An 18,969-nucleotide genomic window follows, 5' to 3' on the forward strand; every position below is an offset into this window, starting at 1 on the left:
AATTCATTAAATTAATTTTATGCAAAAAAATTTAATAAAAATTTAACTTAATAATCGGTATTGTGCAAGATAAAAATTAAAAAATAAAATATTAGCAATATAAAACTCAAGCGTGACTATGAACAGGTTAGATCCCTTGCAACCTTAAGTTCACTCTGGAAACACTCTGGGACCAACGTCAGAGTGAAAACATACCGGGTCCAGCGTGATTCCAGAGTGGTTTTGTGCGATTTTTTCAGAGCTTATGCAGAGTATTTCTAGAGTACACCCAAAGTGTTTTCAGAATAAGACCAGAGTGAATTCAAAATGGGTCCAGAGTGAATTCAAAATGGGTCCAGAGTGAAACTAAAGTGGTTGCAATTAAAAATCAGAAAGTTTCTTGAGTAAATCCATGGTTTTTTCAGAATGGGCTCAAAGTGTTTCTAGATGAAAACCAAAAAAAATCTGTAGTGAATCCGGAATGAAACCAGAATGTTTAGAGAGCAAATTCAAAGTGTTTTCAGATTTAGGCCAGAGTGAATTCAGAAGTGGGCGCAGAATATTTTCGGATTGAATACTAAGTGTTTCCACTGATCATCTACTATGATTTTTCAATACCTTATGGCATAGTGTATTAAAAATAATTAAAACTTTACTGCTATTAGATTCTATTAAACAGAAGATAGAAAATTTTTTATTTGTATAAAAGTTACTTAATTAAGTAACTATTTTAAAAACAAAATGTACTTACAAGTAATAAAACATTTTTATTGCTTCTCCAAATCATGCGTATAGATAAAAATATAAATAAAAATAACTTTTTTGCAGCTAGGTAGACATTCTTTGAAAAATATCTAAAAAACAATTAAAAAATTGCTGGAACTTTAATGAGGGAATGGGTTAGTTGAATACTACTCATTAAGCCGAATGGTGATTAATCATTAAAAAATGTTATTAATTTATCATTAAGAGAATTGTAAACTTTGAAAAATTGAGAAAATTGATTGCCAAAAATCCAGTTTTGATCAGCTATTATCATTTAGTGATGCAAAGATTTTTTCTAACAGCAAATTTCTATTAATTTTCTGGACGTTAAGTTCACATCTTACTTTCAGCTATAGAAAGTTTTTTGACCAATTTGACTTTTGTCTTTCTAATAACTTTCATCAACAATAAGATCACCTACAAAAAAATTTGTCAAATTCTCAGAAGTGAAAAAAATTTTTTTTAATAAGTTATTAAAAATAAATGAAATCGTTGGCTTCAATTCACGTTTTTTTTTTTTAATATTACTTCTTTTACTTACGAAATAATTTAAAATTACTAAAAATATTTGAACCTGTGTGGATGTTACATTTTATTAGTGGTTTTTGATGAAATTAATTTTTTGTCAGCATTAAAATCGTCGAAATTATGAATTCGTAATTTCTATAGCAATCTATTGTGTTATTAAATAATTTAAAGAAAATTACTATATTCAAATTTGGTCTGGTCAAGGACAGGATGATTTCTACTGATAAATAATTTATGAACTATCTTAAATAACTATCTGACTGTTTCACTTATGTATCAAAAAATTTCCTTAACTTTTTTATTTCTCGTAAAATATGAAGAAAAATTGTTAATACCATCCACTAGTTGAAAAACGGTTGAGATTAATTTATGCTTTCTTTTATAGATTGGTTGTTTTAACACATTATCATTCTTTAGTACACAAATACATTGTTAAATATTGCAAAAACTAATAAAGCTACTTAATTGTATATTAATACAATATCTTTCGTTGTTGAAACATTGTTTAAAAAGTGTCTTTTTTTTTTTAAACTTCCCGCTAAGAAAATTGAAAATTTTCAAATATCGGAAAGCATACATAAACTATTTCTTTGAGCTCGGAGAGCTCATAATATTACACAAATTGTATTCTTGAATTCGAAGAGCTAAAAAACGTCACAAGTGCAATTTCAATTGTTTAGGTTTGGAATTGGCGGAAAGTTGCGGGGATGGCCTTAAGGACCAAAAGTTTTCCTGATTTTTGTTTTTATTTTTTTACCTCTTTATTCTTCGATTTTGTACACGATTCGAACTAAAAAAAATTAGTTGAATGTTGCAATATGGAGATTGAGCTTAAAAACATTACATTTACGTAGCAATTATAATTTGAACTTTAACATCGATCAGAAAAATTTTTCGAAATTTATATTCAGATTTAAAAAATATCATAATTCGTATATTTTAAACTTGACGAGCTCACAATATTATAAATATCTCAGAATAAGACAGCCAATGTAAAAATAGATTTATGAACCACATGAAATCTACATTAACAAAAAGTATTGAGAAGGAAATAAATAAAACTATTTAGATTTTTTTTTTTAACTTTTGCTACATTTGAAAATTATTTTATTAAAAATATTAAATAATTAAACATAATTTATTAAATTTACAAATGGCATTATTCACCAATGAACTTTAATTTCTTTATTTTTTCGAAATACTTTTTTAATATATATATATATATATATATATATATATATATATATATATATATATATATATATATATATATTAATATTATTTATAAGGCATATGCCAGAGCATGTCATTAATAGTCATTTCAAGTAAAGCATTATACAACTTATCACATATTTTATTTACATATCATTATTTTAATGTTTTTTCATACAGAAAAACATGAATTTTTATCTAAAGTTGCTATAAAAATAAGTATAACAATCAACGTTGATGAAATTATATCATTAGCTAGTATTTCATCTAGAATGTTAATATACGAGTATAAATTAATAAAAGTTTGGAAAATCCAAAAGTGCACGCCTCATAACGCTCATTCATTTTTAAGAAAAAAATTAATTGTGTAATTGATTAAAAAAAAAAAATCATAATTAAGTAATTTCTTACAGAGTATTTTTTATTTTTTTTTTTAAATATCAGCGCCCTTTTTTCTTGTCATACGCGCACGCAGTCTAAAAAAATCTAGCTTGATCAGATGGCGCCATAGTTTTTACGTGACAAATAAGAAAAGTTCGTTTGGCTTTGTACGGTTGTATCGTAGTGAATTTTAATAAAAATTCAATTAAAAAATACGTAAACTAGGCCACTGATATGAAATACGGACCCAGTTAATCGAATTCTTAAACTAATAAAAAAGGTCTGGTCTTGTAATATCAATTTGTTCGGGAGTAATCGTTGGTACATCCAAAATGGGGTGACATCCGGACGTCCACGTAGAATTTTTTTCAAAACGTTTTTTTTTTCAAAATAGCAACATGAAATGATTTTAGAAAGTAAAAGATGGTTTAATTTAAGTGTTTTCTCGGTGTACATCTACTTATATCATTGTATAAGTGTAATATGGTTGTGATAGAGGCATTTAAAGATCACAAAATTGCTTGACTTTGACGAGTCGAGTATAAAGCACAACCTCACGCGCTTCGCGCTATGAGGCGTGCAATAAGTATGTATTAATCGAGCTTACGGACTAAATTTTGCATTGAAATGTTATTTACATTATTTTCTACATTTATCAATCAAAAAACAACTAAGTAAACAACTACTAACAATATTGATTACTGGCAAAACATGAAAATTTCGATTTCGAAAAATAAAAAAAAATTTCAGATGCTTATAACAATACATTTAGGATAGGCTATAATAATAATAATAATGTTTGTAAAACAACGAAATAAAGACAAAATTTTTCATTGATTTTCAAAATTGATAGCTTAAACATTGCTCATTCGTCTAAATGTAGTGGACCGTCGATATTTATTTAAATAGTGAACAGCTTCTTCCCCATATACAAAAATATGCCATATAAAAAAAATATGCCTGCAAAGAGCAATTTAATTCATCAGCAAGCTAATAAAAATTTCTAATACAGGAAAAAGAAATGCAAGTTAAAGTGATTTACGGGATTTGAGTCAATATGTACTATGATTGTTAAAACTATTTTATGAATTTTTTACATAATCTAATTGATTATAGTATGTTCCATGACTAAAACGATAAAATATTATAAAAATGTAACTGTACAGTTAACGGTAACAGCAAACTATTTGGTATTGTTTATAATCATCCACGATTGTTTTAATCAGGTACAAGGGAATTTATAATTATAATAATCAGGTTGACCAGATCACAAACACAATATTGACAATTATTTTACACTTTATTTCTTCGTTTCGTCGAACATCCTGACTTCTTCAGGCAATCATGAGATATGAGTTTCAACACGTTGTCATTATAGATAGGCCTCGCTGGATACATATTAAGCCAGGTCTCACGATTGCCTGAAGAAGTCGGGATGTCCAACGAAACGTAGCAATAAAGTGTGAAATAATTGTCAACATTGCGCTTGTGGTCTGATCAACCTGATTATTATAATTATTGTTTTTAATACCTACTCAAGCGAAGGTAGATGGAATGTTACAAGCAAATCACTGAAAAACTGATTGAAAATATTAATTGCAATTTATTTGAAGTATTTTGGTAAATTATTTTAATCACACTGATAGAAGGATTTGTTTGTAGTTAAAAAGATTTGTTAATATTTAACAAATCATTTATTAGAAGCCATTTGATAGTCCTTAACAAATATTTCTTAGTATTTAAAAAGATTTTGTAATATTTAATCAATGAATATCAGATTTATTAAATACAAACAAATCATTTTAAATACTAAGAAATATTTGTTTAATACTAAAAAGTGGTCTCTAATAAATGATTTGTTAACTATTCACAAATATTTTTTTAAAACAAATAAATCCTTCTATCAGTAGTGCAAAATAATAATAATTTTACCACACAATACACGGAAAAAACAACATTTAACTGGTTTCTATGTCGGATGGAACCTAGTTCCATCTATAGTGAAAAAATGTACAGATGGTAATTACTTCTATGTAGATTGTAGTAGGGACAATCTTCGTTGAACTGAGTTCCACCTCGGATTGAACTGAGTTTAACGAAGATTGTCCCTACTACAATCTACATAGAAGCTTTTACCGTCTGTACATTTTTTCACTATAGATGGAACTAGGTTCCATCCGACATGGGAACCAGTTAAATATTGTTTTTTCCGTGTAGGTGTTGTAACATTTAATTCATGTATTACAAAAAAAAAGATATTACTGTTAGATTTGATGTTTTTTCTCAACTATTAATCAGTTTCCCAGCAATTTGCTTGTTTAATAACATACAATTTATTTGATGCAGAAATTTGAACCGCTGGTTTAATCAGTTCAGATTCTTTTATAAAATAAATTCATCAGACAGTGTTACTGCATTAATAAATTGAGTACTGAATGCATAGTTGACATGTCTCAATCGCCGAATGAAAATTCCACCAGTCGTTTCATTGTTGTGGGAAAAAGTAATTATTGAAACTATAGAACCAAATATTCCATTACCACAGTAAACCGTAGAATTACAAAATTTACAATTCTTTTCATTTATACACTCATATGTTGTTCCGTTCAATGTCATTTTATTAAAACATTTTATGTTTAAAGGCGTATATCCAATATTCATCAAAGCTACGCGCTCGTTTTCCGTTGGTAAACGGGTAACCGACTTTCCTAAGCCTATCACACGATTTTTCACACGGACACGATCAACATCCATAGACATTTTTAAAATTTTACTAATGAACTTCCTTCTTTCTTGCGAAACAGTTTCATCATACATCGAGGTTATTATAAACTTGTGCATGAGAAAACGCGTTGCTACCTGGTTAGTTCGAGCATGAGGGCTACTTATCAAATCCATAATCCGCTTATTCCACGATTCGAAAATAAACGCCTCATGCACCCATATTGGGCCCCAATTCCGTACAGTTTCTACAAGATGCGTTAATAAATGAATGTTGGAAGTCATATTTTTCAAACCAAAATATTTCTGAAAAAGTCTGACATATTTCTTCAATAACATCTCACTACGATCTAAATCTGCTTGTGTTATACAATCACTATTTAAGTAATGGATTGCTTCCGATAAATATGCTAGGTGACGGACATATTTGATTGGTAATACGTCCTTTAAGCAAATTGGGCGTAGTCGAGCCAATTTCGCCATTCCGATGCTTTCCATTTCAAATATGTCCTTATAGACCTTGGTTTTCGGGAGCGACATGATGGAGGCCTGATTTTCAACAAGTATTCATCTATTGACTTCTGATGAACAGGACTTCCAACATAATAAGGTGATTGAGTTTCTTTCAATATTATTTTTTGTATGCTGTTTAATTGCTCCAATGAACACAGCATGCATCGCATCAACAACGACACCTTTACTTATGTTAAATAATGGCAACGCTGTTAATGACGATACATTTTTTACTCCATGTACTATTTTTCTTGTATCGAAAGCTTGCATCATATCTTGCCTTAACTCTCCATCCGTTCGTAGTCTTTTGTAACACTGTGAAAGAGGATAAACGAACCTACCAGGACCTAAACTTCTACCCTTCGCATAACAGTATAGACATCCAAATTTTCCATTAAACTGCTTCATACAAACTACTGCTGCTCGAGCTGGTGAATCTAAAGTACACGTTGTAACGATAAATCTTGATGTAATTTCGTGAGAATTTGGAGGATTCCACTTAATACCTTCAGTGAAAAGAAGTTGCATTTCACTAGTGAATGGTCTAAAAAAGTTATTCATGATGGGATGTTCTCCATCAATGAATATCGTCGCGAGCAGCATGTGTTTCTTGCGTAAATGTGGTGGTAGTTCGTTTATCTCGGCATAAACCGGCCATGCACTGGAATTTGATGATTTGGACACGTTACATCCATCGGTATTGATCGTAAACGAAAAATTATACCATTTTTCTAACAATTTTCCCGGAGCACTTAAAGCCTTATATTCGTCACCATCATAAATGTCTTCATAACCATTAGGGTCATTTTTTGTTCGCCAAAATCGATATCTTAATGATTCACTGATATCAGGCAACGATAACAGTTCTTTAATTTGTGCAGTCAGATTAATATATATAAAATAATTTAAATCAGATTCTAATTCGTCATCGGGACCACAAGCACCACACTTGCATTCTTTTTGCAGTTTATTTGTCGCTAAATTTTTTAAACCTAAATAATCCCGGCATTTTTGGCAATAATAATGATATTCTAGCAAATTGTCATTACGGTCAAGATATTTCCAAAGTTGTTCTTTAGTCGTTGGTATTGAATTGTGATGATATAACGATTTTAACAATTTTAAATGATCCATTGTAGCCTCATACGTCCATCGGTGTCGTACTGACAAAGCAATAGCAGAAAGTATGTGATCTTTTGCAGTGACATCACGTTTAGCTATCAAGGGAACATTTGCATCTGGCATGTTTTTAAAACTAAAATATGGACGACGACAATTCTCATTTTCATCATCATCTTCATCATCATCATCATCATCATCATCATCATCATCATCATCATCATCATCACCATCATCATCGTCATCGTCATCATCTTCATTGTTGTCTTCATCATCATCATCATCATCTTCGTCATCATCATCATCATCATCGTCATCGTCATCATCTTCATTATCATCATCATCATCATCGTCGTCATCATGATCTGCATAATCTTGTTCTTCACTATTAATGATAACGTTAACATCTTCGGCGATCCCAGAAATTTCCTCGATATCTATTCCAGCTGCTGCATTTTCCTCTTCTCGATCAACATCAACAATAATATCATTATTATCATTGATAGAATCGTCTATAACCATACAATCGTTTTCAGTTGGGCCAGTATTCTGAAATCATGAAATGATTATTAGTTGCTACTCAAAGATAAGGATTTTTTGTGATATTTTTAGCATGGAAAATATAGCTATATATTTATGTGGGTTTATAAAATAATCTATTAATACATAAAATCGTTAACAATTAACAAATATTTATTATCAACAGTTAATAATTAATTTTTTAAGTACAATTCATAAACTATTAAATAAATATTTGTTAATGGTGAATGAATATTTGTTAACTGTTAACAAATATTTATTTAAAGCCAAAAGCAAAAATAGCAATTTACTTTTGACTTTTTTTATGATCCTATAGCTAGAACACATGATAACAATTCAATTCACTACATAAATTAAGGTAGTACTACCGTTACCACAAGAATCAAATCCCCAGATCTATCCTTATTTGATTAACGTAGTAGATTTCCCTATTTTAAATCGCGTTGGAGAAAGAGACAGAAATAAATTTTGAATGTTTTTTATTAACAAATAGTCTCTGAAACCATACCGATTATTATTAAATATATTTTAGATGATATTTTCTCTCATTTCCTTTATTTTTATAAGAATCTGAACGTCTAGTTTTGTGAGGTAAAATAAAGTTTGTGATTTTCCATAAGAATCAATGATAAAGACAAAAATATGTAAATATTAATCTTTTTTTAGTTCTCTGTAAGCCTCAAAAAATTTAAGTGGTTAATTAAGATATTATTATATGTACCTATATGCAAAGTTTCATCAAATTTTCATTCTGTATAAAAAAAAAACATAAAATTGCAACAGCTTTATGATCGTAAGTGCAACAAGGATAGTACCGTTTTTTGCAGTGAGTGCGACGTGAGAAAAAGAGGTGATGGGCTGCTACCCTAGTAGCAATTTGGTAAAAGCCTTGTGCCAGCATGGATCAAGATACTTTAGAAAGATTTTGGATCAAGAATTGTACAAGAATTGGTCCAGATTCTTGACCAAGATTATTGGCCAAGACTTGAGCCAGACTGTAGTCAGAATTTGACCAGCAATCTGGGGCCATCTGTTGCTAAAGTTTGGGACTTTCCTACAGAGTAGAAGTTCTCATTCTATTAAAAAATATTTAACTATTTCTTGCGATAATTCAACTTTTTACATATCGTAGCAAGCTAAATTAATTTTTTAAACTTGTTGACTAGATTATAAATAAAAACCACTGCAATACTATACTTTTTACATTCAAGTGGAAAGAAGGGAAAGAGGTGCGCTCTCGTCATTTTTTGCGTTTCTCGCGCAAGTCTATGTTAGGACTCTGGGCCAAGAATCTGGTTAAATTCTGGGCACAGACTGTCCCAAGTCTGCCGCCAGTCTGGATAAAGAAACTTGATCAAGTGTCTTGGTCGAGAATTGTCCAATTCTTTACAAAGTGCTTCTTCAAGTATCTTGCCAAAGAGTCTTGTCCAATTTCATTGCTACTAGGGTAATAGCAATAAAAAAATAAAATTAAATGCTAAAATTTTTTATTTTTAAACAAATGTGTTATATATTTTTATACAAGTATTTATATACATTATATATATATATATATATATATTGTTTTCAAGCGACCGTGTGGACAGCGGGGTGGACCCCATGGCTCCGCTGTCTAGAAATGCTACAGGGAGTATGAAAACAGTCCAGATGGAAGTAGACGGACAGTCAAAAAACGTTCCTCCAAAAAGTGGAAGACCTATTGCTCCTGTCAATACTCATGCTTTCTGAGAAAAGATGAGCTCTCTACCGACCGTCACCGGCCAACAATCGCCAATGGAACGGCAAGATCGAAGAGTTAGCTGATTTTATCAAGGACAAAATAAATCTTCATTATGACATCGGAAAATGCGCCCTAAAGCATCTTAGAGTCATTTTTCAAGTTTTTCACAAATAAAAATTTTTATTTATCAAATTTTAATGTAATAATTTTTTTTATAAAAATATTCGAAATATTTTTATAAAAAAATTGTATTTACGAGCTCGAAGAGCTCTAAAATGTCATAAGTGCAATTTCAAGCGTTTAGGTATAGAATTGGCGGGAAGTTGCAGGGATGGCCTTCAGGGTCAACCGTTTTCCTAATTTTTAACTTCCCGCTAAAAATCTCAGATTTTCAAAAATCGGGAAGTTATTGTTTTCACCCCGTTTTGCAAAAATCGAGTTTTCATCAGATCTCGACGTTTTAAGGTCATAGGAAGCTTCCCTGACCACCCCCGCGGTGGTGTCTGTATGTCTGTATGTATGTATGTATGTTTTGTGTGTGTGTGTGTGTGTGTGTGTGTGTGTGTGTGTGTGTGTGTGTGTGTGTGTGTGTGTGTGTGTGTGTGTGTGTGTGTGGATGTATGTAAACCTCTTATAACTTTTGAACGGCTTGACCGATTTGATCGCGGTTGGTGCCATTCGAAAGGGCTTGCCCAAACTTAGATTTCCTGAAAATTTTTTTTTTTATTTCTATGTTGTAATTTTTTTAGTAAAAAAAATTCTAAAAATTTTTAGATGTCAGCTAACTTAATTTTTATATTTATATAATACTAAAGTTAATCGATGTTTTTAATTTTTTTATTTATTAAATTAGAAAAAACAAATTAAAAATAAAATTTTACTTATTATTTTTTCAAGTTTTTCACAAATCTAAATTTTTTTTTTTTTATATTTATGTAGTAATTTTTTTGGTAAAAAAATCCTAAAAATCTTTAGATGTCGGTTAACTTAATTTTATACTTTTACAATACTAAAGTTAGCCAACGTTTTTATTTTTTTTATTAACTAAATTAGAACAAAAAAATATTTTTAAAAAATTTCTTATGTTTTTTTCAAGTTTCTTACAAATAAAATTTTTTTTTTATTTTTATGTTGTAATTTTTTTAGTTAAAAAATTCTCAAATTTTTTAGATGTCAGCTATCTTAATTTTTATATTTATATAATACTAAAGTTTATCGATGTTTTTAATTTTTTTATTTATTAAATTAGAACAAAAAAAATTAAAAATACAATTTTACTTATAATTTTTCACGTTTTTCACAAGTGAAAATTTTTTTTTATCAAATTTTAATGTAACAGTTTTTTTGATAAAAAAATCCTAAAAATCTTAAGATGTCGGTTAACTTAATTTTATACTTTCACAATACTAAAGTTAGCTAACGTTTCTATTTTTAACTTCCCGCTAAAAATCTCAGATTTTCAAAAATCGGGAAGTTATTGTTTTCACCCCGTTTTGCAAAAATCGAGTTTTCATCAGATCTCGACGTTTGAAGGTCACAGGAAGCTTCCCTGACTATCCCCGCGAGGTTGTCACTATGTCTGTGTCTGTCTGTGTGTGTGTGTGTGTGTGTGTGTGTGTGTGTGTGTGTGTGTGTGTGTGTGTGTGTGTGTGTGTGTGTGTGTGTGTGTGAGTATGTGAATCACTTATAACTTTTGAACGGTTGAACGGATTTCATCGCGGTTGGTGCCATTCGAAAGGGCTTCGCCAAACTTAGATTTCCTGAGAATTTGAACCGATTCGGACCGATAGATTTTGAGAAATTTTGAAAAATCTCAAAAAAAATTAGAAAAAAATCATTTTTGAAAGTGATTTTTTTGGAATATCTTTTAAACGGCTCGATCGATCAATTTCAAAAACTAATCAGCTCTTAACGTCAAAAAACCACGCCGATCGGCGCTAATCCGGTCAAAATCGGTTGATTCGTTCGAGAGATAGCGTGAACGAAAGAAAACCGAAAAAAGTGTTTTTTTCACATAACTTCGTCATTTCTTCTCGGATCGTTTTTGATGATATAGAATAATTTCAGAGCTTAAAAAACTGCGTCGATCGCCGCCAAAAACGTGGAAATCGGTTGATCCATTCAAAAGTTATTGCGGTTTGAAAATTCCAAAAATAGTGTTCAATGAAACTTCTATCAGACTTTTGAGCTGGGAAAACTCAAATGCATAGAAATATTATTTCTTTGAACTCAGTGAGCTCAAAATATCACATAAATTATATTTTGAGCTCAAAAATCTCAAAAATGTCATAAGTACAAATTTAAGCGCCCAGCAATGGAATTCGCGGGAAGTTGCACGGATGGCCTTTAGGGTGAACCGTTTTTCTAATTTTTTTTATTTACTAAATTAGAGCAAAAAAATATTTCAAAAAAATTTCACTTATGTTCTTTCAAGTTTCTTACAAATAAATTTTTTTTTTTATTTTTATGTTGTAATTTTTTTAGTAAAAAAATTCTAAAATTATTTAGATGTCAGCTATCTTAATTTTTATTTTCTTATAATACTACAGTTTATCGATGTTTTTAATTTTATTATTTATGAAATTAGAACAAAAAAATGAAAAATAAAATTTTACTTACAATTTTTCAAGTTTTTTTACAAATGAAAATTTTTTTTTATATATTTATGTAGTAATTTTTTTGGTAAAAAAATTCTAAAAATTTTTAGATGTCAGCTAACTTAATTTTTATATTTATATAATACTAAAGTTAATCGATGTCTTTAATTTTTTTATTTATCAAATTAGAACAAAGAAATGAAAAATAAAATTTTACTTATAATTTTTAAAATTTTTTACAAGTAAAAATTTTTTTTTATCAAATTTTAATGTAACAGTTTATTTGCTAAAAAAATCCGAAAAATCTTTAGATGTCGGTTAACTTAATTTTATTCTTCCACAGTACTAAAGTTAGCCAACGTTTTTATTTTTTTTATTTACTAAATTAGAACAAAAAAAAATTTCACTTATGTTTTTTCAAGATTTTTACAAATCAAAATTTTATTTTTTATTTTTATGTAGTAATTTTTTTGGTAAAAAAATTCTAAAAATTTTTTAAGTATTTTACAAATGAAAATTTTATCTTTAATTTTATGTAACAATTTTTTTAATAAAAAAATTCTCAAAATTTTTGGATATCGGCTAACTTAATTTTCATATCACTATTTGATATATTCATGGCAGTTTAACAATTGTTAATATAGACTTTGAATTTTATTGAAACAATGAAAAAAATTTAACTATAGCAACATATCTTAGCTTACCTCTGATGGAAAATAGCTTCGAGGAACAGGTAAGCCGTTTCCGACTGGAAATGCGGTTAAATAATCTGTGACTTGTTTTTTCTGTCTCTTATACACTGCTGTTCGAGAATTACTCAATTGCCTCTTCATTATGTATGATCTATGTAAATAAATAAATTATTTTTTTTTTATAAAAAATTAAAACATATGTATGAAGTTCTTATGAGAATTATTTCAGGTTACTTACGTTCAATTTTGATTAATATTCCACACTTTCAATATTGTAATTATAAACAATTTTTTTAAAACCAATATTACGATATCATCACTTTCCAATATTATTAACCAAGAAGTTAATAATTATCAATAAAGCTTTCACACCACTGACTATTAATTATTTGATAGTAGCAATTTTATTTACGCTATACATATATCAAAAACTTTTTTCGTATAGTTATGTCGCTTGCTTGAAGTTAAGAACAGAAAACTCGACTGTTTCTTGTAGCTTCCTCTACGTTGCATATAATTCGGTGTCGCAGCAAAAGACACGCCACCGTTGCTACTAAGCGACTAAGTCGCATTCGTACACAAGTGTGTGTGTGTGTGTGTGAGGTTATAGCACGTGCTGTATGAGTAAAATGCGACTTGTTGAGCGACAGTAGCGACAGGTTCAGACAAGTGTGCATGTTTATGCAAACTCGGTGTATACTAACACAACTTCACAACTTTCATATACATATACACTGATCGCGTAAAATATCGATTGGTCTGAGCACCGGCTTCTTTCCCGCTTTTTTTTCAGCGCAAGTGTAGTCTCTCGTCAATCGTATTCAGTCATCCAGTCTATTGTTGTTCGGTCGTCATGACAAGTGCTTTGATCTAGAAGTAAAAGTCTATAAAGACATACTGATTACATTCCGTGAATACTTGGATAATAATTAATTATTGCAATTTTGGTAAGTAAATATTTAATCTTTATTATTGGAATAATGGAATAATCTAAATATCGTGACTTATAATTATTTATTAACTAATAACTTGGGAATCAGTAATTTATCAAGCATCGAAAAAAAACCTTTTGCTACGTTGTCTAGTTTTATAATTACGAATATGAATAATTAAAAAAAAATTTATTGTTAAAAAGTCTGTTGTTGGATAAAGCCAATTAAATGAATGATACTTTAATTAGCCGACGTTCAACGATTTTTGACTTTATTTTTATTAATTAAATTAGAACTAAAAAAATATTTTTAAAAAATTGCATTATATAGTTATTCAAATTTTCGACATGTAAAATTTTTTCTTTTAATTTTTTTTTAATAATTTTTCGATAAAACAAAATAAAAAAAAATTGTTAGATGCCGGCTAACTTGATTTTCATATCAAATGATTATTTTTTAACCCTTCAGTACCCACGTTCTTTTTAGTGTCTCACTTGCACTGCAGCGACATCCTATAAGTTGAATGTTGTTGTGTGAGAAAAATTCTCATACCGAGGGTACTGAAGGGTTAATATCCATTTGAAAAACTATAGATAAATTAATTAAAGCCAACCATCAATGGTTTTTTTAAGATTTTTGGAAGTAATTGTAAATGTTCTATATCATTATTTATTCTTTATTTTTTCATATAAGAAATTGTTAAAGCTTATTTGAGATTCTTTAACTTTCTAACGATGGTTGTTTTTTTTTTCTATTATCAAAAAATAATAGTAGATTTAACGGACATATCTGCTAAAATTCTTTGATCGTTTTCACAAACATCGTATCAAAATAAAATAATAATAACAATAACAACAACAATAATAATAATAATAATAATAATAATAATTTAAGTTTATTACAGATGACTTTGTAGTATTAAATAAATATTTCTTAGTATTTAAAATGATTTATTTGTATTTAATAAATCTGATATACATTTATTAAATATTAATAAATCTTTTTAAATACTAAGAAATATTTATTAAGGTCTAAAAAATGGCTTCTAATAGAAGATTTGTTAAATATTAACAAATATTTTTAACTATAAACAAATCCTTCTATCAGTGTGGTTTTTTCAAAACAGTCAAATCTCGTTTAAAGACTATTTGTCATATTTTTTAAAATGTGTAGTTAGCTTTCACAACATTTCCTAGTATTTAAAATAATATAATTAAAAAAAAAAAAAATAAATAAATTAAGCCACATAAAATCTGTAACCATGAATAATATACGTTCCCGAAATTCTAGACGAATGTTTTTAACAATTAGATTAGGCTGTTACAAATGAAGTAGCTATATTTTGATTTCTTTTTACAGTTTACTAGAGTTCCTCATTAATTATTTTCAAAATATTATTTAGTTAATTTGGTAGTCAATGCAAAAAAAACATATTCTAACGTAACTTTAGTTCAAAATCTATTTGCGATTTTCACTATTATAGAATAATTTGTCTTGTCCAACAAAAAAGGCGATAATTGATGGAGAAAATAGTTGACATTCAAGAACGATTTTTTAAACAAACCAATCATATAATTTATATACTTGTTTTTAATCTATTTATGACTTAATCAAGAATTTTTCTGTTAGGTCAAACATCAAATGTAAAAATGGCATCATTCTGTCTTATAACGAATACAAATCGTTCAAAATATTATATAGTGCCTACAACAAGTGTTTATCAATTGGATGAGAAGGATGAATTGCAACCCGTTAAACCACGCCAATACCAGGATGGTAGTATGTGTTATGTCCGCGACAAAAATCTGAAATTAGGCAACGCAACTTTCACTATAGTCGACGCTGATGGTAATTCCTGATTTTACTTATTTCATTGTAGTAGAATTCTATTAGTAAGAATAAATAAGTAATAAATTAGTAAGAATAAGTGTACCAGTTAACGATGCATTGCTTCTAATAATTAATTATTGAACTTATGACCAACAGATGATTATAATGTAATTATAAAAAGGAATCCGGTGGATACTCGCATTATCACTGCAAAATTGCCCGAATATAGCCCAGGTCTTATATCAGATCAGTCGTTGAAGAAAACTTTAAAAAAAAAAAAAGTAAGTTGTAAATAATTTTTTTTAAATTATATTTTACATTGAAATATTAAAATTTTTTTAACTTTATTCGGATTTAAATTGAAAAAAAAATATATATATTCTAATTATTGAAGATTTACTTACAAGGGTGAATGTTTGTATGTATGTTGTTTTTGTTATATATCTTGAAAGTATACTTCTTCTGGTAACGTCTGTTTTCCGGTATTATAAATACATTATGAATTGAATATAATTTTAATATTATAAAAATAAGGAATGAATGGTCAAACTTAAAAAGTTTTATAACAATCCAGAATAATATATTCATTGCAATTAAATAAATTCATGATTTTGTTGAGTCATCCTACACATATGTTGAATAACTTAACATGAATTTCAAAACTAAATAAAAGTTAATATTAATATCTAAGTAAGTTCTCCAAATGTTTATCAACTAGTAAATGGATAAATGCTTAAATTTATGATCTTTTTATAGGACACACTTGCAACTTCAAGAGACAACAATGTACGGGACTCGGGAGATCATTACCGTATCCAATTAGCTGAACCGGGTCAGAAGGAGCTACCTGAATTAAGTGACGATGTAAGTTTTAAAAATCACTGTCTATAGTTTAGTGCTATTAGCAGTCGATATGCTGAAATTATAAGTATAAAATAATTATTTCTATACCATTAGAATAACTTGCATTAGTAGTTATAGTTGATACGAATCGCGATTCCATAGGAGAAGATCAAGTAAGCAATGTGATTAAATTTTTTCTAATAATCGTAAAATTTATTTTTAAATCTTTGAGAATATAATATATAATAAAATCTTGAGATTATTTTGAGAAAAACAATAACTTTTAAAAAATAACGATTCTACAAGTTAAAAAAGAAAGATTTAAAAAAATAATTTCAATCTAAAACTACTTTATTTTTAACAAGTCAGGAGAAAATGAAATAGAGTAAATGTACCATTGCTTCTCGTTTGAGATTTTTGTATTTCTCCGGTTATTACAAATTTGATGATAAACTTTATTAATACAATTGATAGTTTTTGATATATATATATATATGTATATATATATATATATATATATATATATATATATATATATATATATATATATATATATATATATATATATATAAATCTATACGATTCTGAATTATAATGAAACTTATTTGAATTATTATCGTTATGTATCACAAGTTACTTGAGAAAATAGATACCAGAAGAATACCAGTAATTGACTTTTTTAATTTAAAATAATTTAGGCTTTTACTTTCAAATATTAATTGCATTGAAAAATTAAAAAGAAAAAAGATAAATAAGTTACTTAAATAATACATACTTTTTAAGTGGAAAAAAAAGTGAAAGAGGAAATACTTAAAATGAAAAGTAAGAGTCAAATTTAGAGAGAATTTTTTTTTATCTTTAAAAAAATAATTTAGTTTCAGCAAAAAAAAAATAGTCGTTTTATTTTTAATAGTCGATTTACTAAAAATTATACTGTCGAGTATCTTACACAATACAAAATTTTTTGTCATCGTTTCAAAGTTAGATTAACACAAAGCTGCGTAACTTATAATAAAGAGCCGTGTCACTTTATCGTTACATACAGATTGTGTTAAATGAAGTTAATTTTAAGTTAAGTTTATTATTAAATCATTAATAATAATAGTAATAAATTATTTTTAAGGTTGCAAACAATGTGAAATATTGATTGCAACTATAAATATATTATGTATAATATTACCGAAGTTATGATGAAAAAATAATTTGTGGACCATATAATTTTCACTAAATGACAAACATTACGTCTTTTATGTATGATCGGTCTACTATTGATACTTGATCAACTTCTGATGCATTTGTCATATGTGATTATGTAAAAATGGCACATTTAACTTACCAAATATCTTTTACCCCTTTGACAATTCAACCATAAGTAAATCTACCAATATAAACATCTCAAATATTAATGTATCTTTGATTAATGGTATACCAGTTATATGTCTGTGGTTGAGCTGTTAATAGGGTACCCAGAAGGGTATCTGAGATACTTATTAATGTTCCAAAAAAATAAGAGAGTCTGAAAACTATAAAAGTAAGTAATTTAAAGTTTGCTCAGTAGATAACGGGTATTTATTCATTCTAAGCTTCAGAACACTGAATAATTTGGGCGTATCAAGCTAGCAGCGGCAAAATCCATCTTGGACGGATATTATTATTAATTTCTTGGAATCTAAACAAGCAACAATACTCTAAGTAGAGCAACTAATAAGCAACAAATTAAGCACCACAAATAAATTTTGTTGCTTGAATAATAAATCAATGCCTGATAGACAAATTTAGCTAGCTTGATAAACCTGAATAATTTTCGATTTTTGTTTATTTTACAAAAATTAAGCACTATAACGTTTTAATTTCAGTCAGGATAGAAAATTTCATTATTCTTTAACTTCCGAATTTGGATATTTTAGTATAAACAAAATGAAATTAAAAATTAGAGTTGCATTCTTACATTTGTTACTACTATTTATTAGTATAAAAAAAAAACAGGTTATTATAATATCACTTGATATCCATTTTTAAAATTAAAAATTCAGAATGCATGTGGTGTCAGCGCTCACTTTACTTACGAGATAAAGTATTAAGTATTAATAAGTTAAAAACTCTTAATTCTAATACACAATCTAGAATATATATGGCGTATTAATTATTATTTATTTATTTACCAATAGAACGTAGATGATGAAGATGATGGAGCTGACAAAGAGAACGATAAAAGTCCTCCGCTAAATCAAACTCCTTCTCTGAATGAAACTCGTTCTCTAAATGAAACTGATCTGCAAAATGAAACTTCTCCGATGAATCAGATTCGGAAAGAACTTCAAACACCACGACCAAGAAAAAAATTCGGTATGCGAAGACCATACAATGCAACTGTAAGACAGCTTAATATTATGAGTAAAAATCTAGTAAAGATCCGAAAAGCTCAGAGAAATATAAGAAAGAAGAGTGGAAATTTACAACAGCAGCAGCAGCAGCAGCAGCAGCAGCAGCAGCAGCAGCAGCAGCAGCAGCCGCAAACTTCCAAAACCCCGAATTTTATAGAGACGATCACTGTAGAAAATGATGTAGAGGTAAATTTTTTTAATATTTCAATAACA

General features: G+C 28.3%; 1 protein-coding gene across 2 annotated transcripts in view; it reads left to right on the forward strand.

Moving 5' to 3' along the window:
- Window positions 1–13,576: 13,576 nt before the first annotated feature.
- The window catches only part of LOC123261504 (probable serine/threonine-protein kinase PLK), an 11,890-nt gene continuing 6,497 nt past the window's right edge, over window positions 13,577–18,969 (forward strand). The window contains exons 1-6 of one of the 2 annotated variants that reach the window (XM_044723115.1): window positions 13,577–13,714; window positions 15,329–15,547; window positions 15,686–15,810; window positions 16,286–16,393; window positions 18,541–18,845; window positions 18,885–18,942. In XM_044723115.1, coding sequence (XP_044579050.1) covers window positions 15,349–15,547; window positions 15,686–15,810; window positions 16,286–16,393; window positions 18,541–18,845; window positions 18,885–18,942 — 795 coding nt within the window. In that variant the 5' untranslated portion in view covers window positions 13,577–13,714; window positions 15,329–15,348. Of the gene's footprint in view, window positions 13,715–15,328; window positions 15,548–15,685; window positions 15,811–16,285; window positions 16,394–18,540; window positions 18,943–18,969 lie in introns of both variants that reach the window. The other variant, XM_044723114.1, reaches the window with a different exon arrangement.

This window comes from Cotesia glomerata, linkage group LG3, assembly GCF_020080835.1.
Source record: "Cotesia glomerata isolate CgM1 linkage group LG3, MPM_Cglom_v2.3, whole genome shotgun sequence".
Lineage (NCBI taxonomy): Eukaryota > Metazoa > Arthropoda > Insecta > Hymenoptera > Braconidae > Cotesia > Cotesia glomerata.